At 33.1% G+C, this 24318-nt stretch overlaps 2 protein-coding genes across 2 annotated transcripts; both read right to left on the reverse strand.

Annotated features, from left to right (window-relative positions):
- On the reverse strand, positions 2082-3708 carry LOC107642749 (soyasapogenol B glucuronide galactosyltransferase). Its single transcript, XM_016346214.2, has one exon. It carries the CDS (start codon positions 3669-3671, stop codon positions 2148-2150), a length of 1524 nt encoding a protein of 507 aa, XP_016201700.1. The 5' UTR covers positions 3672-3708; the 3' UTR covers positions 2082-2147.
- Positions 7973-8378, reverse strand: LOC110271727 (caffeoylshikimate esterase-like; the record flags this gene model as incomplete). The annotated part of the gene is given in 1 exon segment (XM_021122946.1): positions 7973-8378. A coding segment is annotated over 1 exon segment (163 nt), but the record flags the coding sequence as incomplete, so codon positions are not given.

Here is a 24318-nt window from a genome sequence, read left to right on the forward strand (position 1 = left end):
TTATTTATGCACCTCATCTTTTATTATATGATCATATTATGTATTACATTATGTATTTTTTTTACCCAACTTTTATCAGATGATTATGATATGATATTAACCATGTGATCATTCAAATTTTCTTAATAGTTGTTAATAGATATTTAACAAGTTGAGAATGTTTGTATATTTAAAGTTATATTAACACATCCATTTGAGTTGAAGGTAGACATACCCAGAATGTGTGAGTTTAGATGTTTTTATTCATGTGTTTTTTTTTTGTTAAACCTAATTTTTTCCCTATACAATGAACATGAGAAATTCTTTTTTGTTATGTAATATGACATAAAAAAAATTTCTTAATATTAGTAATTAACATGTAAGAAATAATTTCAATTTTTTATTTAATAAAAAAATCTACATATATTAATTTAATTTGATTAATGGTTGACATCATATTATATGCATACATAATATATTTTTTTATTTCTGTACTGAATATTTTCTATACGATTAATGATTTTTTTGACCGTACTAGACATTCTTCATGCATCGCACGGATCATTCACTAGTGTATAATGATAATAGAGTTCTCTGTTATGGAAAGTGACCATGCCCAATTACGTGTTAAATTATTATTGATTATGTACAGTATTTTATTTAAAATTTAAATTCAATCAATTCGATTTATATAAAAATATAAATGAAAACATACATGTAATATTAGAACATATAAATCAAATTCAATCAATTCGATTTATATAAAAATATAAATAAAAACATTTAGGTAACGTTTTTAATTTTGGAAGATTCAGATAATTTTAATGATTTTTTGATTTATATAGATAAATTAGGAAAAAATGCCATATTAAACTAAATAGAAAAGAAAATTACGTAATTTTATCAAAACAAAAAACATAATATGAATCACCAAAGTATATTTTAATGTAATTCGAATGAGATTAGTTCGAATTAGCTAAAGCAAGAGTAATTCGAATCACTTAAATTAGTCCCTATCAAAGTAATTCGAATGGACTCAATTCGAATTATGCATGAGTGGATCCAAGGAGTAATTCTTATATTGATTCGAACTACATGCAAACATGATCCACACTAGTTCGAATCAGGGTGATTCAAACTAGCCCACCATTTTGACACCATAGTAATTCGAAATAGGTTGATTCGAATTGCACACATAGTAATCCAACCAATGTTAAATCGAATTCAATTAGTTCGATAATACGAGTCTATGAAAAAAATTGCATTTTATGAAATTTAAACATTTTTATTATATGATAGATTAGTAAAAGAGTACATTACAAATTTTTATCGTACTCATCATAACAATATTTAGTAGAATCATTTAATTTAATATGACATTTATCCGATAAACTAGTATTTTTACCCGTAATACTATTACGGAAATATAAGTTTTTTAAAATTACATAAGTCTTGATATTATAGATTATGACACGAAAAATTTATAGTATTAAACTATATACTTTTATAAAATGGTATTAAGGGACAAAAGTCTCTGTCGGCTAAGAAGACCATAATCTTAAACAAAATTAAATAATAAATTTTTAGTTATTATTTTCAAATGAAAGAGTTTAATTTTTTTACTTAAGGAAGAGAGAAGAGGGGAGAGGTTTTTAATTTTAAAGGAAAAGATTTGATTTTAATTGCAATGAGAGAGTGACATGTGACACATTTTGGCCTTAAAATTAGTAATATATAATAGATATATAAATATAATATATAATATAGCTATATTTTAATTTTAGTATTTCGATTTTAATTTTAATTTAATTTAAATACAATTAGAGAATGTTATATTGTATATTTTGATTGTCAAATTCGTAATTAGTCATTGATAATGATATATAAGAGAGATATAATGAGTGAAGAAATGAGAGAGATAGAGAAATGAAGAGAGAAGAGAGGAGAGTTCTTTGATTTTGGAGGAAAAGATTTGATTTCAATTACAATGAGAGAGTGACATGTGGCACATTTTGACCTTAAAATTAGAGATACTAGAATGAGTTAGAAGATGTGTCTTGAATTTGTATATAAAAAAACACTGTAAAATTTCCCAAAAAAAACATTGTAACCAGGAAAATGAGTAGTGAGATATTCCTTTTTTTTTTCTTCTCTTTTTTTTGTCAATATCAAGGGTTGTTGTGTTGTTGAGCCTTGGAGAGTTTGAGAGAGTGGAGGTCCTGAATCAATTCAAGAATGTTGTTGTGTGAAGAACCACCAACCTTAATAGCCTTCTTCGCTTCAACACTCAGCTTTTTCGCTCTTCTCCTCATCTCTTCATCTTCTTCTCCGCCACCCATCAAAGAAGCTATGGCTTTTCCAATGTCTTCCCTACTCACAACTTGGCTCCCAAACTCATTCCAGTTCCTCCACTCTTTCACACCCACCGGAACCCCAATCCTCAGCACATCCACCACCAGCTTCTCATTGAAGAAATGCTCTGCAAACAGCGGCCACGTCACCATCGGCAGCCCCGCGTTCACGCTCTCCACCACCGTGTTCCACCCGCAGTGTGTCACCAACCCTCCGATCGCCGCATTCTCCAATATCAGAAGCTGCGGTGCCCAACCCCATATCAGATACCCTTTCCCGCTTTTCCTCACTCTCTTCTCAAACTCTTCAAGAAAACTACCACCTCCTTCTTCTTCGTTCTTTCTAACCACCCAGATGAAGTTATGCCCCGAACCTTCTAATGCATGCCCAATCTCAACGAGCTGAGAGTTAGGGAACTTATTCATGCTCCCAAAACTCACGTACAGAACTGAATTCTCGGGCTTCGTGTTCAGCCATTTGAGCCACCCTTCTTCTTCTTGAGATTCTGGTTTTGTTTGACCTCTTGCTGCTTTATCCGAAGCATCTTGGTTGGCCCACAATGAAACAGGGCCTAACCCCCAACTCTTGGTGCCCATCACCTTCTTGTAATGCACATAGTAATCGCTTTCGAGCTCGTAGAAGCTATTGAAGAGGGAGCCATAGCTTCTCTTCTCTGACTCTGCGATAGTCCTCATCAACTCCGTGTAGAGATTCGGTGTTCTAACCCATTCTGGTATCTGCAAACGCGTCATCTCCAATTCATGCGGCAAATCAGGTAGCACAAACTTTTCAGAGTCCGAATCAACCTTGAGGTAGGGTTTATAGTGTTGAACAGAGTGCAGTGCAGATCTAGCAAGGTAACTAGCTCCATGAAACATGATCCTGGGAATCCCAAGCTTTGCGGCGGCATCAACACTCCAAGGGTAGAACATGTCGGTGACAATGAAATCAGCATTGAGTTGCTGGAAGAGGCTCTCCATCTCCGGTTGGAGGATGGCGAGGCCCATGAAGATCTTGGGGAGCATGTCCTTACCGGCGTCGACGTTGAAGGCTTCAACGCCGGCGGGGAGGCCCACCATGGAAGCAGGGAACTTTAAGGAGTGAGTTCTAATGGGTCTTCCACGAGCGGAGTCAAGGTCAATGGATTTCTGGAAGATGGTGGCGTTGTGTGAGGTGGTGAGAATGGTGACGTCGACGCCGTGCATGGCGAAGAGCCTGGCCATATCAACGAGGGGGATGATGTGACTTGTTGAGAGGAAAGGAACAAAAATTGCCCGTAGGTCATGATTTTCCTTTTCCATAGCTATAGATTGTGAATACAATATTGCTTTATTTGGCATAGTTTTAAACACTGCCTTATAAGCCCACCTGGAAGGAATCCAATCTATATATTCATATTCAATATTCACTCTTAAGCACGCAAAACGCACCCAAAGCGGGACACTCGTGCTACAATTTTATAATCTTATCTCTGTATATTAAAAAAACAAAAATATTAGGACGGATTCATTTGTAAAAATATTTTTTATTTTTAATTTTTTACATTTTAAAAATGTGATTAATTTGTGAAAAAAATATTTATTTTTAAATATAAAAAATAATAAAAATATTTTGTATTGATTGTTTTATTTTTAAAAATAAAAGATTAAAAAAATCAAATAAAATAAAAAAATTGAAAAAAAAAACTTTACTTTTTCAAGACTTTAATGATAAGGTATGTTGTTGGATTACTAGATTTTAAAATTAGATTAAAAGAATTGAGTTGATGATCAATAGAAGTAATGGCCAAAAGTAATCATTTCTGATGGCCTATAATATATTTCAATTGAAAAACTTCTGGAGCCATCAACTTTTAGTATATTTTGCCATTATTTGACCAACACAAGCATTAAATTGTCTTTAATAAATAAATTTTATTAATTTGGTTGAAAACTGTATTGAATCATGTGTAAAAAAATTCTAAAAAATATAGGTATAAATTATATATTTTTTGTGTGTAAAATGTCTATAAATATGAGTGTAAATTATCGCTAGGCAGGTGTTAACAAAAAATAATAATATTTGCTAGATATATAGCATCGTTCTTCTCAATTTTTAATTTAGAATATTAAAATAAAAGTTTATAATTTAAATTGTAAATTTAAAATAAATAAAATAATTTTTAAAAATTAATTTGTTTTGACTGAAAAAGGTTTATTACTCTACTAAAGAAAGATAATACATAAAATAGAAAAATTTTATAACAGGTTTTAAACTTCTAATAAGGTCTTGTAATTTAAAAATTTTTCAATTTAAGTTTGTGTATGGTATATTTTTTAAACAATAGATAGCCATTTAAAAAATCATCAATATTAACCAATAAACAAAAAACAAAGTTCAATACTTATATTGTTTTAAGGATAAAGTATATTTTTTGTTTCTGAAGTTTGACAAAAATTTTTAAAATATTTTTAAATTTTATTTTGTTTTAATTTGGTTCCAAAAGTTTTTTATTTGCATCAAATATATCCCTGACGGCTAATTTTTCAAAAAATTTAAGACTAATTCAACAACAATTTCATAAGAACAACCCTCAACACAAGCAAATCAAACATAATTTTCATGCATTATTATTAAATTGGTCTTAAATTTTTAAAAATACTATAATAGGGCAACGGATTCCTTGCTCCATATTTTATGTGGGAATATCATTAACCCACTTAAAAATAATTATAAATTGAACCCCGTTTTTTTTTTTTGAAAAAACTAAAAATTAGAAATTGACCTATGTATTTATTAACTTTTACACTTTTCCCTTTTTAATTTTGATCACAGATTCAACGTTGTAAACCATTGCTCTGATAGGAAGTAATTGGTATCCAGAGAAAGAGAAAGAAGAGGACAGAGGATAAGTTATTGTTTTGCAGCATGAAGCAGCAGCTACCTGGCGTTGATGCTAAATTGCAGAAGATTAAAGAGAAGAGAAGAGAAGAGAAGAAAAAAGAAGAGAAGAGAAGCATTTCTGCTAGGGTTTTTCATTCAATTTCATTCACCACCATTCTCTCATCCTCTTCCTCTGCTGTATCTCTTGTTCGCCAATCCTCACCGTCACAACACGCCTCAGATGACGCCGCAACCTGCTTCCGCCGCCGCCGCGCAAGACGTTGCCTCAACGCTTGGAGGTTAATTAATCATTATGCCTTTTCAATTCATCATTTCGTATGTTTTTTTCTTTTTTGGGTGATAATAGTGATGATATTGCTGTGCTACTCAGTAGTTAGGAGGAATGTTATTGCCATGAAAACGAAACAAAATTGAGTGTAAAGGCCAATCAAATCTGAACGTTGAACCATTCCCTTTTCAACGTCAAAACCTCAACTAGCAAAGTAGATGACTGAATCAAAGAATTTTACCTTTATAACAATAATGATTGCATGTCTATATAAATTTGTTTCCAGTAAAGTTATAATTAAATTCTTGTGCAGATGTGTGAATGTGATTTCATACAAAATAATATTTTTCCTTTGTATAATTATGGCCTCATGTCCATTTTAACCCCCTTCTTGGCTTTTTGCACTTTGCTATTCCTTTTTTCTTGCCTTTACTGCAAGTCCATAACCATATGATATGATATGAATGTCATTTGATAATGACTTGGATGACCACATGAACATTGAAGATGACTCACTAGTAAGTATTTTTACCAATGAGTTATGACAAAGTTTTAATTGTTGCCTATTAGCTAGTACTAATGATATTATATTGTTTATATTGTAGGTATATGATGAGAATGCTTCGTACAGTAGCAATGAAGTGTTGTAATATGGTATAGTATTTTGGTTTAAGGTTGTGGAATCCTTTATTTCTGGTTTAAGATGCTAGTTAGGAATATTTCATGTAAATTTATTTACAAAGGCCATGTGACATGCGAGATTTAACTTGAGCATTAGACCATACGTTAGGTTCCAAAAATTGTCTCCCATAGAATTCATTGTAAACATTTTCTCCCTTCCCCCTTTCCTTTTTAAATCCTGTTGTAATTTCAATTAAAATTATTCAATACGATATGGTTAATTTTGATCTTACCTGTAATTGTGTGACAGTTCTGATCTGCAATTAGCAATAGCCTTGCAACAACAGGATATCACTACATTCCAAATATGTATAAGCCACTACCTTTTCACTTTCATCTTTCTTTCTGGTTAATTTTCATGAATCTAAGATGAGTTTGTGTTGTGAAATTAGATTCTGAGTTTTCAGATTCTAAGTTTTCAGATGGCTTTAAGATCAAGGAATGCAGGACTGTCTACTAATAGCAATAACGCAGAATGGATTGAACCATGATCTTTAGGGCAATTGCTTTTGATGCTATATCCTTTGGTGTGTCTTGTTGGATTTATCTTAAACTAGGCTAATATCTTTGGTCCTGTATGAAGTATTTGGTCAAAGAAAACTATTCTTACCAACATTTTTAATTCTCCCAGTTAAAAAAATAAGGTAAATAACACTGATGATTTTTAGTTTTATCCAGAATTATAAGTTTTTAATAGGATAATATAAAAGTGATACACAATGAGAGAGATAAAAAATAATCATACAAATAATTGATCTATCTTAAGTTATATAATACAATATAACTTCATACAAATAATCATATAAAGCTACAAAGTACAACATCAATCATAAAATAAAGTAACACAATTATTATTCACTTGAAGGAGGAGAAAGAGGCAAGACTTTTTTAGAAATATTCCAATATTGCATCACTGCCATGCAAATATCATAGTATATTGATCTATGCTGCAAGAATTCGCAAAGCACTTGGATAACAACTTATATGCACTCTGGTTGTAATATTTAAGACAGAATTCATCATTGTTGACATTGAGCCTGCAGTCATCCATTTTCCTTTAAAAGAAAACAGAACTGAAGTATAATCTAGCCCGTAGGTACATTCATAGAACTGAAGTATATCTCATGAAAAGTAAGAAAAGTAAGAATAATAGAAAAGACTCAAAGAAAAGTATATCTCATGAAAAGTAAGAAAAGGCTCAAAGTGGTCGCAGCCTCGCAGGAATAATCTAAGCCTGTAGGTACATTCATAGGTTGAGGGATATGTTACCTACAATCAAATCATAACCAAATTTAGTATAAAAAAGGCTCAAAGTTTGACAATAATGTCAATTTGCTTATATAACTAGAATATACAAGTATCAATATATAAGAAGCAAATTTTACCATAAGTGCTGATAAGTTGTCCTTGTGAGTTTCTGCGGCCTTTCTCAACTCTGCAATGTTAATGTTACCCTTGGGGTTTCTGCACATCATAGTTTCCTAATGCACATCATACATTTGATGCTTTAATTCTAGTTATGCTATTGCCTAGTTGACACTCATTCCTTCTGATATCCTCTTTGAACTTTCTACTATTAAGCATTGCTTCATACAGGCTAATTTATAATGATAGAACAGAAGTAAATATTATGCCATTCTAATCACTTTACTCTCTCTAAAGTACAAAAACCACCAACCAGGAGACAATGATATCATATTTGATCTACTTTCTGAGGAAAAACTAATGGCATCTCAACAGATTTATTATGACAGCAAAATTAACACCGACTGAAATTCGAGACAGAGCAGATGGTGAGAATTTAATTACCTTTGATTTTGGAGTAATGTTCAATGACATCATCAACAAGACCATCAAAATTAGGGATATAGCCATGGAGGCCTTGTGAAAGGCCAAATCCAGGATAATCCATAGCAAAGACTCTGTATCCAGCTAATGCTATCTTCCTAGCTATGCCTGAAAATAATCCCATGACACGTTCGAGTTGCTAATTCACAGCATTACTGCTCTAGTTAATTGCAGATACATGTTATTAATACCAGGAACATGCCTTCAAAGAAAAAAGTGCAGATGTCTCCATATCCATCACAGAAAAACACTGTTGCTTTTGGCTTGGATGCCTCAGGAAGCCAACTCTTGCAGAATATTTCAATGCCCCTTGAATTCACCTCGTATGACTGTTACATTACATAACAGATAACCATCAATCATCTGATGACAACAACTAACCTCGTAGAATCTGCTGTGCGGCAGCGGGAAGCGGGTTGCACGACGGCGGGGAAGTGGGTTGCGCGGCGTGGAGAAGCGGGTGGCGCGGCGGCCGTGGAAGCGGAAGCGGGTTGCGAGCGGCTGCAGAAGCGGGTTGCACGGCGAAGATGAGCGGATGAGAGAGACGGCAGAGGAAGAGGAAGAGACCATGACAATCAATATTGAAAGAGGGCAAAACCTATCAGAGCAATGGTTTACAACGTTGAATCTGTGATCAAAATTAAAAAGGGAAAAGTGTAAAAGTTAATAAATACAGAGGTCAATTTCTAATTTTTAGTTTTTTCAAAAAAAAAAATGGGGTTCAATTTATAATTATTTTTAAGTGGGTTAATGATACTCCCACATAAAATATGGAGCAAGGAATCCGTTGCCCTATAATAGACATAAATATAAGCGTCAAACTTGAAAATTAGTTAACTAGACTTTTAAATTTTGAAAAGTACTAGCGAATTTGAAAAACTCCACTTTAGGTGCTTTCAAAAACATCCCGATCTTTTAAAGGCTGCAAACACAAAATGAAAAACTTGAGCTTTTGAAAAGCACAAGCATCTTTTTAAAAAGTTTTACCAAAACCAAATTTAAGTATATTATGTTGTTAATTGCTTTGAGTTTGGCTTGCAACCTGTTATAAGTTTTTTTTAAATACTAAATTTGGCCTATCATTAAATTTGATCTGGCCTAAAACCTATTAGATCTGACAAAAAAATTTTCAACAAAAATAAAAAATTTAAAAACTATTTTTTAATTAAAGTAATTTATATATAATATGTCAAATTTAATATTTATAAAAATTTTAAATTTTTAAAGTATATATAATAAAATATAATAAATTTAAAAAATTATTTATATATTTATTTATGTTTTAACAAGTCTAATTAGGTCTGGCAGGCCAATAAAACTAATTAGTAAGTCTGAACTATTTTGTAATAAATTAGCCAAGATCAGGTCAAATACATATTACGTTGTAGGCCTCTGACAGATCATTTGGCCTATTTTCACCTCTAATCATGAACAAATATGGTGAATAAGTTTTAGATTTTTGGTTTGATATATATAATATGAGCTTGTCGTACTATACGAAAACATTTAAGAAGTCGAGAAGGATTACCGTTGTGCGTCACAAGACAGATAGAAAAACTAAGAAATCACACACACGAACGTATAACACCTTGAGTTTTGATCTATAAAAAAGTTACACACACAAATGAACGTATGACACATTGAGTCCTGGTCTATGACATACACATGCGCACGTACACACACGAACGTATGACACCTTGAGTCCTGATACACGCGCACGTGCGAACGTATGACACCTTGAATCCTGATCTATGAAGAAGTTCTTAGTCTAGTATCCAGGCTAATTATGATAGTAAAATTTTATCCCTCAATAAAAGACTAATGGAGAGAGGAGAAAAGACTCTGTATCGTATTGGGTGCTATCAAGTTTTCAATGTATCTTCTTTAATTTGTCTTTATTTTTAGGTGATTGTTTAGTATTTTTTCCGTCTTCTGCTTTTACTACGTCACTCTAATCAAATATGATTGGATCTGTCTCTCAAAGACTTGAACTGGTCCACCAACTTTAACATAGGGTTGGGATTGACTAGAACTTTGGTCGAAGTCATGGTGGAAACCCTGGTTGAGGCGGGATTAGATGTTGAAAAACCTTAGAGTGCAACTCAGCATGAGAAAGCGCATACTGTAAATCCAAGGCAAAAAAAAAAAAGGATAAGGGGTAGAAAGGAGAAAAGTCTTTCGTGTGAGCAATGACGAACCTATAAAAACTTATTAATTGGGCAAAAATATGTAAAGTAAAATTTAGGTATAGATTTTTTTTTTTGTTTTTCATCGCACCCAAAAAATCAATAACTAATTTATCGTAGATCTAAACTCTATCTAAGAGCTTGTCACTAACCAATAAATTGCTACATACAAGAGACAGAATTCGAACTCTCAACACTTGCTTTAGTAGATAACTGAGCAAATTATTTGGCCAATTCAAATTGGTTTAGATATATTAAAAATTTTAAATTAAAACGGTCTATATGTTTAAAAAAATAGAATTACACATGTAGATGTCTGCACACATACTTACTTATTATAGTATTTAAAACAATGAAAAAATAATTTCACACACATATTATAATATTTAAAATAATAAAAAGATAATTTATTTTCTAAATCAATAATAATTTAAGTTGTGTTTAATTAGAAGATTAAGTTTTAATTTATTATCAACTACAACTTGTTAGGAAATTATTTTAATTTTCTAATTTGTTTGTGGGTAATATATATATTAATTGTAATCACAAATTATGCTATTTTAAATTAAATAATTTATATAATGGTGATCTCATTTATTGTTATAAATGCTAAATTGAGTAAGTCATAATTACTTTTGATTTGGAATTAAATGAGAATAAAACCAAATATTATTTTTTGTCCTTTAGATAATTATCTTTTGGATTTTAGATATATTATCTTTTGGATTCTAGATACTATTTTATTTGGACTTTAGGGTTTAATGGGTGCCTTACTCAAATATAAATAGTGCATTTAGGGTTTCGGTCCCCAACATACCAAAGCCATCTTTGTCGCTCTTTCTCCATCAGAAGAGTCACAATTCAGCCGCCTAGGGATACAGAAGGCTTTGGTTGAGAAAGATCGAAAGAACCACAAGATCCAAATTCTTCCATCAATTTCTGATTTCTATGAGTAAAGGTACGCTTCCGCATTATGATATATTTTTGGTGATTCAATATGAATGATCTGGGTTAATAAAATTATTTATTCCAACAAGTGGTATTAGAGTCATTCATAATTGAATCATTGAAAATATTAAATTTTAATCTCATTGGATCAATATATATTTGCGTAGTTGCTCTCCTTTTGGCAGAAATTATTTTTCTCATGGAAGGAGGGGTGGTGTATTGGCTGGATATTGGTGGAGGAGGGGTATTGTCGAAGTGTGGAGGTCACAGTAGTCAACACGTCGGGGGCGTGGTGCCTGAGTCGGTGAACGACGTGTCGGCACCCATTCAACACGCCAGGGGCGTCCTGATGTGGCGACCAGGAACGCACTGCCAACACACCGGGGCGTGGTACCTTGACACCCCTGACGCGGTGCAGAGTTTCGCGGAGTTCCAAAGTTGCAGCAGCACCACACGGGGGGCGTGTTGCAGGCCTGCTTGCACGCAGGGGACATCCCCCCACTCCGGTAACCAGCGAGCTTCCCTTCAACCTGTATAAATGTACTCTTCTTCCCTTCTATTGTGCATATACAACTGCTGAAGCAAAGAATTGAGAGAGATACAAAGGAGTGTATGAGCGTGTAGGGTTTCGTGAAGAGAGTAGTAGTAGTGTATAAAAGAAAAAAAATTTAGTTTAAAGGGATTTAAAAAAAATGGTACGTAATTATACCGCGCCCGAAGAACATATTATCAACTGTTTTGATCATCCAATTTATATAAGTTGGCAAATTTTTTTTTATGTATTTAAAGTTTATTTTTTTATGTATTTAATTTTTTTTAATTTTTTTATGTATAAATATATATATAAATAAATAAATAAGCTATGTTATGAATATTTATTAAAATATTATAAGGATTATTATTTAATTAATGTAACATATATCTTTGTTGATGCAGCCTAACAGGAATTTGTTGGTGCGTAAACTGGATCCGCCACAGACGTAGAACTCGATGGTCGAAAATTACTTACATGCCACGGGATTCTACCATGTCTCTAGGATTTGGGTGATAAGAGGATTGCATCCCTTATTAGCTGCTCTGGTTGAAAGGTGGAGGCCAAAAACTCACACCTTTGTATTGCCGGTCGGTGAGGTTACAGTGACATTGAAAGATGCCGCTCATATATTTGGCCTACCCATTGATGGAGAGCCTGTGAGTGGATGGACAGATAGTAGTGGCGACTTCCTTCAGAGTCAGAGCATAGCGATATTCGATCGTGAACCAGTAGTCAGTCAGTCTTCGAAATCCTATATAAAGCTGGGTTGGGTTCGACGTATCAGAGATGCAGAGCCATTGGACACTGAGGAGTACATTAGGAGATACGTCAGATGTCAGATCTTCTGTTTGTTAGGGTCGACCCTATTCACGGATAAGTCGACCGCATACGCCCATGCAAAATATCTACCATTGCTTCGCGATTTCGAGCGGATCCATACTTATAGTTGGGGGTCAGCATGTCTCGCACATCTTTACAGAGCACTATGCCGTGCATCACGATATGATACAAAGCGATAGGCACAATGTTCTGGTTCCCATCTTGTGCAACAGCGACTAGAAGTGTACCTTTGTATTTTCCGTATAGGTGTGTGCCGTCAACCTGACTAGGGGATTACAATGCCTGAATGCCCTAATGCATGGATTGAAACTCCAAAATACGCAATGAAGTATTTTTACACCTTGCGCCTCCTCATTCCCGTTGTACAGTGGTCGTGTTTCTATTTCGACAACTGAACCAGGCATCTTCTGTACCATGACCGAGAGCCACCGTGGCAAAGTTTGGTAAGAATCCTCCCAACCACCGAAAACCTTGGCTATGGACTTCTGCTTTGCCAACCAAGCCTTTCGGTAACTGATGGTATAGTTGAACCTTGACTGGACTTCCGCTATTATAGATTTCACCTTGATGGACGAGTCCGTCTCAACCAATGGTCTTATAGCCTCAGCAACTGTATCCGAGTTCAACTTGGAATGATCTTGTGAAATCGTTTCGATTGTGCACGTGTACCTATCGTTGTATCTGCGTATCTCCCAAGAACCTTTTTTCTGTATCAAGCTGGCGCGGATAAACCAGTCGCACCCCCGCCCGTACATCTTGCATTTTGCATAGAACGTCTGTGACTCAGGCTCATACACATCATAGTAAACTCCTCTAGATATAGTGTAACTTCTAATTGCTGCGACGACCGACTTTCTAGAACTATATTCCATTCCAATCCGGAACTCTCCGTCCTCAGAATCAGCAACACCTACAGAAAGCTGAAATCATCGTTTATTGATCAATCCATAGTATAAATTAACAAAAACTTATTATTTAGTCAACACGTACCTATGTTTGCATATTCCAGAAACTCGGGAGCATGCATGGCGTCGAGATCCAACTCACGCATAAAAGGTGGAACGTACATCAGTTGACTGCTCGAGGGATGAACCACTACATTCTCCGCTGCTACCTCAACGTCCACATCACCATCCTCGTCTTCGTCGCCGACTTCATAAGTGGCTTCGAAGTCCTCTTCGCTGTCACTATTCATTCCTTCGTACACTGCAACTCTATCATCATCTATATCTAAATCATTTTGAATCACTACTGCCTCTAGGGTTTCAAACTCAATGTACAGCTCAATCTGTGGGTGCCGCATCTGAACCTGCCGGTGAATTTGAAACATATTCTGCATACTCGCTTCATCAGTGATCGACATGGTATCAAACTGTATCCACCAAAAACTACAACTGAATTCCGGTACAGAATTCTGCTCACTCTCGTTAACGTACTATTCTCCATGCTTTAACAAAGGCCGTTCTGCAGCTCTATTAACGTCCTGGTGCATGGAACCACAAATAAAAACGGATTCTGGTACACAAACCTCACTCCCTCATGAGTATTACGTATTATCTCACTGTTGCGATACACCACCAAGTGCCCTCCATTACACTAACAACACACTCAAAGAACACTCAAAACACACTCAAATCTTATTCAAAATGAAAAATAATATCGAGCTTTGCCTTATATAGAGGGGAGCATTTAACACGCCCCTCACGTGCTGCCTGCCTCAGCCAATCACGCTTTGACACATGTCAGCACGCCCCCCACCCCCGGTGCTGCCTCAGTGAACCAATCACGCTTTGCCATGTTAGCACGCCCCCCACATGCTGTCTCAACGAGCCAATCAAGCTTTGCCACGTCAGCACGCCCCCTGCGTGCTGACTAAGCACGCCCCCACGTGCTTCAGTAACACGTTGCGTGTTGAGCTTTCATCTGACTTTCATCTGACACGTCCACCTAAGAGTAATACACAGAGTATTTCCATTTCCAGCCAAAACACGATCATGTATTTCATAACCAAATTATTGAGTCTCTGATAAACCCATATTTTATGATATATATTGTGCTCAATTCAAGAGATTTATTCAATCCTTCACCCACTTATTCATGTAAATTGCATGGTTTTACTTTCCCTTCATTATTATGTGATATATGTGAAATACATGCTTCCTATACTTTGAAATTATTTATTTTAATCACCCTTTATTACCATTCGATGCCGTGATTTGTGTGTTGAGAAGTTTCAGATCTTCTAAGGCAGGAATGACTTAAAGGATGGTAAGGAAACATACAAAAGTGGAAGGAAAGCACAAAATGGAGTTTTTGAAGAAACTGGCATCGACGCGAACGCATGGACGACGCGGTCGCATGCCCAGTGCGAAAAGGCAGCAACGCGAACGCGTGACTGACGCGGACGCGCGCCATGAGCAGAACACAGATGACGCGTACGCATGACCGAAGTGAACGCGTGACAAGGAAAACTCCAGATGACGCGACCGCGTGACCCACGCGGACGCGTGACAGACGCCACGCACCAGAAATTACAGAAAACGCTCCCAGCGATTTCTGAAACCCTTTTTGGCCCAGATCCAAGTCCAGAAGGCACAGATTAGAGGTTATAAAGTGGGGGAATGCATCCATTCAAAGAGAGCTCTCGAATTATTCACTTTTCTTAGTTTAGATGTAGTTTTTAGAGAGAGAGAGAGGTTCTCTCATCTCTCTTAGGTTTTAGGATTAGGATTTCTTATTATTTCAGTTTAGTATTCCAACTCTTTATCAAGTTCAATGTTCCTTTTTAATTATTTTCTCAATTTAATTTATGAACTCTTCCATGTTACATATGATTCTCTTAATTAATGTTATTTGAGGTATTTCAGTTTATGATTGCTTTCTTTCATTTATATTACTGTTGCTTCCAATCTGAAGACATTTTTATGCGAGTAAGTTTACCTTTCCCCTTTTGGCCTTGGTTAAGTAATTGGTAACTCATGAGTTATCAAACTCAACGTGATTGATAATTGTTGTCTTTGCTAATTGAATTGAACTTCAATAACTCCAGTCCTTTCTTAGGAATTGACTAAGACCTGAGATCAAACTAATTGGTCCACTTGACCTTCCTTTGCTTTAGTAAAGGCTAACTAAGTGGGATTAAAACTCAATTCTCATCACCATTGATCAGGATAACTAGGATAGGACTTCCAAACTCTCATGTCTTGCCAAGAGTTTATTTTATAGTTATTTATTTATTTTACTTGCCATTTAAATTACTTATTCATTACTTCCCAAACCCCCAATTTACAAAACTCATAACCAATAATAAGAACACCTCCCTGCAGTTCCTTGAGAAGACGATCCGATGTTTAAATACTGGATGTTCTTTTGTTCTAATCTAGAAACTATGGCTTCAGCTACCAATATTTCTGCACAAATAAGCAGTATTCCTATGCTGAATGGTTCAAACTTTAAAGTTTGGAAGGATACCGTGGAGATTGTCCTTGATTGTATGGATCTGGATATAGCTCTTCGAGAGGAGAAACCCACTTCTACTCCGGAAAATCTCAATGAGGTTAAAATAAAGAAGTGGAAGAGATCCAATCGAATGAGCATTATAATCATGAAACGCTCAATTCCTGAGGCGTTTCGGGGCTCAATTACTGAGGATAAAGATGCCAAATAGTTCCTGAAAGATGTTGAAAATTTTTTTGCTAAGAATGAAAAAGCGGAGGCAAGTAGCCTTTTGAGAAAACTTGTCTCCATAAGGTATAAAGGTAAAGGGAACATAAGGGAGTACATTATGGAAATATCTCATCTTGCTTCAAAATCGAAAGCACTAAAGTTAGAGTTGTCTGAAGACTTACTCGTGCATTTCATTTTGATCTCCTTTCCTACACACTTTGGGCAATTCAAAGTGAGTTATAACACTCTGAAGGACACTTGGTCATTAAATGAGCTTATATCTCACTGTGTGCAAGAAGAAGAGAGGCTACATCAAGATAAGACTGAAAGTGCTCACATGGCTTCATCTTCTCAGTATAAAAGAAAGCGTGATACTACTGCGGATATGCCTTCTCAACAGAAAAAAGGCTAAGAAACAGGATCAAGTTTCAACCTGTTTCTTCTGTAAGAAGGTGGGACACATGAAGAAGGATTGTACCAAATATGCCACTTGGCGTATAAAGAAGGATATAATTCTTACTTTTGTTTGTTCTGAGACTAGTTTAAGTTATACACCTGTTGATACTTGGTGGGTAGATTCTACTGCTACTACTCATGTAAGTGTTACTATGCAGGGTTGCCTGTGGAGCCGACCGCCAAATGATGCTGAAAGATACATCTATGTAGCAGACGGAAATATAGTTGCAGTCGAAGTTATAAGAACCTTTAGATTATGTTCCACGAGTGGATTTTACTTGGATTTATTAGAGACATTTTATGTACCGTCATTTAGACGAAATTTGGTTTTTGTTTCTCATTTGGACAAATCAGGTTATTTTTGTTGGTTTGGAGACAATAAAGTCAGTTTCTTTTATAATTCGAATAATATTTGCTCTGGTCATTTGGTGGATAATCTATATAGACTTGACTTAAATTCATATAATAATGAAATACTGCAAACAGGTATAAAATAAAAACTAAATGAGAATTCGGCATCATTATGGCACAAATGCCTAGGTCACATCTCTAAACAGAGAATTCAGAGGCTCGTGTCAGATGGAATACTTGGACCCCTAAATTTGGCGGACTTTGAAATCTGCATTGAGTGCATAAAGGGGAAAAGGACAAACGAAAGGAAATTAGGTGCCGAAAGACCTAAAAATATCTTAGAACTAATACATACCGATATATGTGGCCTATTCCCTACTGTCTCTTGGAATGGACAACGGTACTTTATTACGTTCATAGATGATTACTCTCGTTACGGGTATCTATATTTAATTCATGAAAAGTTCCAAGCCTTGGATGTTTTCAAGTCTTTCAAAGCTGAAGTTGAACTTCAACTTGGAAAGAAAATTAAAGCTGTCAAATCTGATCGTGATGGTAAATACTACGGAAGATTTGACAGTTCAGGTGAACAACGTCCGGGCCTTTTGCTCTTTTTCTAGAGGAGTGTGGTATTGTTCCGCAATACACCATGCTAGGCAAACCTAGCATAAATGGTGTTGCAAAGCAAAGGAACCGAACTATTAAAGACATGGTGAGAAGTATGATTAGTCATTCTTCCTTGCCTGAATCACTTTGGGGAGAAGCCTTAAAAACCATAGTGTACATCCTTAATAGGGTGTCAAGCAAAGCAGTTAACAAAACCCATATGAAATTTGGACTGAGAAAAGGCCCAGTATAAAGCATTTGCATGTTTGGGGATGTCCAGATGAGGAGTGACCTTATAGGCCGCATGAAAGAAAATTGGACTCAAGGACAATTAGTTGCTACTTTGTTGGTTACGCTGAGCGTTCACGGGGGTACAAGTTTTACAATCCTGCATCAATGTCTATTTTTGAAATGGAAAATGCGAGATTTCTTGAGGGTGTTGAGTTTGGGGGGGAGAAGGAAATATTAGAAATGTTGCTTTTGATGAGGATTCTGTAACTGACAATGATCAGGTCTTTGTACCTATTATTGTTCAAGACACAGTTATAGTACAAGAGCACAATGAGAATCCTATTGTAGATTCAGTTACAATACAAGAGAATAATGAGAATATCGTTGTTGCTCATGATACTACTACAGCACAGAAAAATAATGAGAATCCTCCTCAATTCCAATCCATACATCAAGTCATCAAGCTCAACAACCTCAAGAAATGTCATTAAGGAGACCCAATAAAGAAAGGAGAAAATCTATCTATGGTCTCAAACAAGCTTCCCGTCAATGGTATCACAAGTTCATCAAGTCATTACCTCATGATTTTGAGGTAAATATCATAGATGAGTGTGTATACCGCAAGTTTAGTGGGAGTAAATACATCCTTTTGGTCTTATATGTTGATGACATTCTACTTGCCAGTAACGATATAGGCTTGTTGCATGAAACTAAGAAATTTCTATTGAACAAATTCGAAATGAAAGATTTTGGTGATGCCTCTTTTGTATTAGGAATTGAGATACTAAGAGATCGCTATCAAGGTATTCTTGGATTATCACAAAAGAACTATATCGAAAAGATTTTAAGTAGATATGGCATGGAAAGTTGTAGACCAATGGACACACCCGTAGCTAAAGGAGACAAGTTCAGTCTCAAGCAATGCCCTAAAATGATCTTGAGAAGATAGCAATGCATAATAAACTTTATGCATCAGCACCAGGGAGCTTAATGTATGCTCAAGTCTACACACGTCCCGATATATCATTTATAGTGGGAGTGTTGGGTAGATACTTGAGCAATCCAGGCACGGATCATTGGATAGCTGTTAAATGCGTAATGCATTATCTAAAGAGAATAAAAGATTACATACTTATCGGATATCAGAAAATTTAGAGATCATTTGGCACTCTGATTCCGATTTCATGGCATATGGTTACGAAACTTTATCACTGAGCTTCATATAGTAGATGACATTGAAAGGCCATTAAAGATATTTTGTGACAATAAGTCAGCAGTACTATACTCCAACAATAATAAGAGCTTGACAAAATCGAAGCATATAGACATCAAGTTCTTAGTTGTCAAGGAGAATGTTTAAGAAAAACAGATTTTCATAGAACATATAAGAACAGATTATATGCTAGCAGACCCATTAACCAAGGGATTGATTCCTAAAGTCTTTCATGAGTAGACTATTCGAATGGGTGTCAATATTTGTGATGCCTTGGTTTAGTGAAAATTTATTTTATGCTATATGTTCTATGACAGATATTGAATTATTTTTTCTATAGAATTAAGTTGATGGTTTATTTCATGTTATGTGAAATGTTCATTTTGCAATATTTGTTTTGTGTTTGATCACAATAAAGTTTTAAAGTTGGACCAGCTAGAAATAGACATGCATGAGATCACTTGGCATGTAATTTTCATATTACTCATCCAAATTTGATCTATGTCGTTAAGTATATTAGGATGGTGATTGTCGTGATTTAGTCATGACATTAATGTGATAAAAGTTGCGGTGATTCCATATCTAATATATGAGACGGACCAGATTGTTAAAGTAATGAGAGAAATAACATTCAGATGTGCGCAAAAGGTTTATAAGATGTGATTATGTCAAGAAAGAATATATGTATAGCCCAAGTGGGAGATTGTTAGGAAATTATTTTAATTTCCTAATTTATTTGTGGGCAATACATATATTAATTGTAATCACAAATTATGCTATTTTAAATTAAATGACTTATATAATGGTGATCTCATTTATTATTATAAATGCTAAATTGAATAAGTCATAATTACTTTTAATTTGGAACTAAATGAGTATAAAACCAAATATTATCTTTTGTCCTTTAGATAATTATCTTTTGGATTTTAGATATATTATCTTTTGGACTCTAGATACTATTTTATTTGGGCTTTAGGGTTTAATGGGTGCCATACTCAAATATAAATAACGTCTTCAGGGTTTCGGTCCTCAACATACCAAAGCCACATTTGTCGCTCTTTCCCCATCAAAAGAGTCACAATTCAGCTGCCTAGGGATACAGAAGGTTTTGGTTGAGGAAGATCGAAAGAACCACAAGATCCAAATTCTTCCATCAATTTCTGATTTCTATGAATAAAGGTACGCTTCTGCATTATGATATATTTTTGGTGATTCAATATGAATGATCTAGGTTAATAAAATTATTTATTCCAACACAACTAATTACTGAGTAGCTGGTATTATAAAGTTAATTATCATTATTTTTTATTTCATTGATTTGTTTTATTTATTTTTTGTTGTTATAATAAATTAAATTTAACAAGATAATTATTATTTTATCTTAAATTTAACAAAAAAAATTTTAACATAAAATACAAAAAAATAATTTAAATTTTATTTTAGGAGCAAACATAATATAATAAATGGACAAATATATACATCTGATTTATATATAATTTAGTATTTTTTTCAAAATTTTTGTGAGGACAAATACCCCTCTTATTTGTACATCAGTTTGACCCTGTTTTCAATGTATATATACGAACTCAAATCTTATTTAAGATGAATGTATTTCAATAGTCCGAGTCATACTAATAAAACGATTACAGTATCTCAACGTACATTATCGTATCGTTGACATCATCTCTAAGAAAAGTAAAGAAAAAATGTGAGAATCTACAGTTTTCAGCAAAGTACTAACAAAAATAGGCTAATTTATCTATCAATTTTAGGATAATCCTTTGTGTTAGGACAGTCACGCGTATACTAGTTTGACTCTAGGCCTACAATCTCAATCCTCCTATGACTAGAACCTTAGTTCTATAGCATTCAAATAGCCACAATAGCCAAACACAGATAAATAACAAAATACAATCACCCAACACAATAACAAAGATTATGCAACAAATAATATAATGTATGTTTGTCCTAGCCTCCTAGGCAGACCATAAACTCACGTGTCAATGACTACTTACAATCCAACATTACCTAAGACCAAGCCTAAATATAACTTTTCATTTGTATCCGTTAAGCATGCGTAATAAGATGGATAAAATTATAACTCTAGCCTGATATTTGACAATTATCACAGAATTTGATGTCATAATATGCTTACAATGAAAAACAATGTGTACTCAAATAAAATTTAACAGTTTTAAAAATTTTACCCTTATAATTTGAGCGTTAAGTTGGTAAGGTTTATATCTTATTTAAGTTCTTTAGGTTTTTTTGTTTTTTTGTAAGGAATCCTTTTATCTTTATCTTGGCAAAAAAAATCATTTAGTTATTTTTTATCTTAAATTATCATTTTGTCTTTAGTCTTTTATAAAAATGACTCTTCTGTTCTTTAGAGTTTGCAATTACCATTTTGTTCTCAACCTTTTATAAAAAGGAAGTACTAAATTGGTTCCCTAAGTTTGGGCGTAATTCTGTTTTAGTCCTTAAGGTTTAAAGTGTCCTATTTGAATCTAAAAAAGTTTTAATTAGCATCAATTTAGTCCCACAGTGAGGCCAAACTTAAATAATTAACGGAATGTCCTACATAACAACAGTACAAGAACAAAATCGATAATTTGGAGAACAAGTACAAGCTCCAGAGGCACAAAATTAACCGTTGATGCATCAATACATTTATTTATTATTTTTTTTATAATATAAATAAAAAATTTTCTATAGAACTAAAGAAAATGATAAATAAATGTATTGATGCATTAACGGTTGATCTAGAGCTTGTACTTATTCTCCAGATTATCGATTTTATTCTTGTACTGTTGTTATGTAGGACATTCCGTTAATTATTTAACTTTGACCTCAATGTAGGATTAAATTGATGCTAAATGAAACTTTTTTGAATTCAAATAGAACACTTTAAACCTTAAGGATAAAAACAGAATTACATCCAAACTTAGGAACCAATTTAGTACTTTACCCTTTATAAAATAACCTTTGTATTCTTTGGACATCAAAATTGTCATTTTGTCTTTGATCTTTTATTAAATGACTTTTATACCCATTAAGCTTGAAATTTACCTTATTATTCTTAAATTTTTTCTTAAAAACCATTTTGCTGCTCCTTAATCTCATAATTACATTTTTACTGTTTATCTTTATCTTAATGGTCTTCATGTCCTCAAATTTTAATATAATTTTTTTATCTTTAAACTTTCTCATAATTACTATTTTATCTCTGATCTTTTTAACATAATTACTATTTTATCTTTGAATTTATCATAAAACTATTTTGCCCTAAGTTACTAATTTATTCCTATATTTTCTTTAATTTATATTTTGTCTCGAAACTTTTATGAAATTATATTTAACTCCTAACCTCCAATTATTTACGTTTTTATCCCTTTAACTCCTTATATTTACAATTTTTATCTTAGTAATTTATTACACTTTTGTCCTCTTTGCTATTAATATATTCATTTGTTGCCTAGTTAATTCTTATACCTTCTTTTTCTTTACTTTTACTAATAAAGTTTTAGGACACGTTAGCTAAATTTTCTTTTAACTTCTTTTAACTTTCTTAAATTACAATTTGACTCTTAGATAATATTTTAATAAAGACTTTTAAACACTTTTTTTTTTTGTGATTTTTAATCTTTCTCTCATTCTTTTACTTCAGGACCCATTCTTAAAAAGAGTTAAGATTTAAGCTCTTAAAATATCTCTTAAGAGATAATTATCAAAAGCGATAATTATTCGAACATCAGTTTTTACTTTTTACTTTATTTAATTAGTTCTTTTATATACCAGTGTTAATGATCTTGGTATAATAAACGATCTCAACGATAAAATATTTCTAAAATATTTTGGTACAATTTATTTGAGCAATGAATATTAATAAAAATTTGTACCGATTGAATTTAGACCGGATAAATATGTGATCTAAAAAAATTATTTTACCATTCGCTAATAAAATAATATTTTTATAAATAATAACTAATTTTTTTTTATTTTTGATACGGATACACCTCGTTAAACGGAATCAAATTATAATACATAAATTTTTTTAATTTTAATCATAGAAAATTCTAAAATTTTGTGATAAGAAATATTGAGTTGTGTTGCATTTTGAATGATAGCAGACATCAAATTCACATTTTAAAAAGTCATGAAGAAATTTTTTTCTCTAGATCTATGTTTATTTGTTTATATAAATTATATTTACTAAATTTTACAAAAACGTTTATTATGGGTAAATCTAACAGATAAATTTTGAGGATGATTTTGAGGGATAATTTTTATTTGAATAATGCTAGATAACTAATAATTTATTTGAACAACATGAATAACAGATTTTAAAATTGGCCCATTTTAACTAAAAGACACTACAGTCCCTAATTTAATGTCACTAATTAAATTTAAGATTAATTTACTCTTTTAATCATATTATTTATATTGTTTAATAATGTTGTTGGTTACCTATACTTTTCTTTTTAGAACAAAATTAAATAAATAAATAAAAAATGTTAGAAAATAAAATAAATGAAACTAAACATTAGAAGTATTTTTGAAAAAAAATTCACAAATGTTAAGAATAAAAAGCATATTTTATCTATATTTTAAATAGGGGTGTTTATGGTTTGGTTAATCTAAAAATCAAACCAGTTTTTTGATTAATCAAAAATATAGTCTTGATTATTAACCAAATTGATTTTACATTATAAAACTGGTTATTAACCGGTTAGTAAAATTTAAATCAGTTTTTAATCGGTTTTAAAAAATAATCAGTTTTTACACCAAAAAACTGGTTTTTATACCAAAAAATTGATTTTTAAACTTAAAAATTATTTTTTACACAAAAATTAATTTTTTCACATACAAAAATCCAAATTTTTACTTTTTTTTAAATTAATTTTTTTAATCTAAAAATAAATTTTTTTCTTTTTAAATAATACAGGTAACATTTGTAAATAATGAAATCCCTTCTATTATAAATAGTAATTACTTTTCTAAACTTTAGGTGGCAACATTTATCATATACACCAAAAACAAAGAATGTATAAGGCACATTAGGATCAAACCCTTCATTTCCAATGGCACTTCAAAAGACCTATTCAATGATGGAAATTTTCTCCTGAGCCAAAGAAACGATGCAAAATTCCAACAGCATCCCCAAACTATACAAGAAATTCACTGTGGATATAATCCCATTGAGGCTAAAAAATGACATTCCAACTGCTATAATTGTTGACACCAATATCCCCATCCAAAAATGACATTGCAACTG

Source organism: Arachis ipaensis, chromosome B05, assembly GCF_000816755.2.
Source record: "Arachis ipaensis cultivar K30076 chromosome B05, Araip1.1, whole genome shotgun sequence".
NCBI classification, from domain to species: Eukaryota; Viridiplantae; Streptophyta; class Magnoliopsida; order Fabales; family Fabaceae; genus Arachis; species Arachis ipaensis.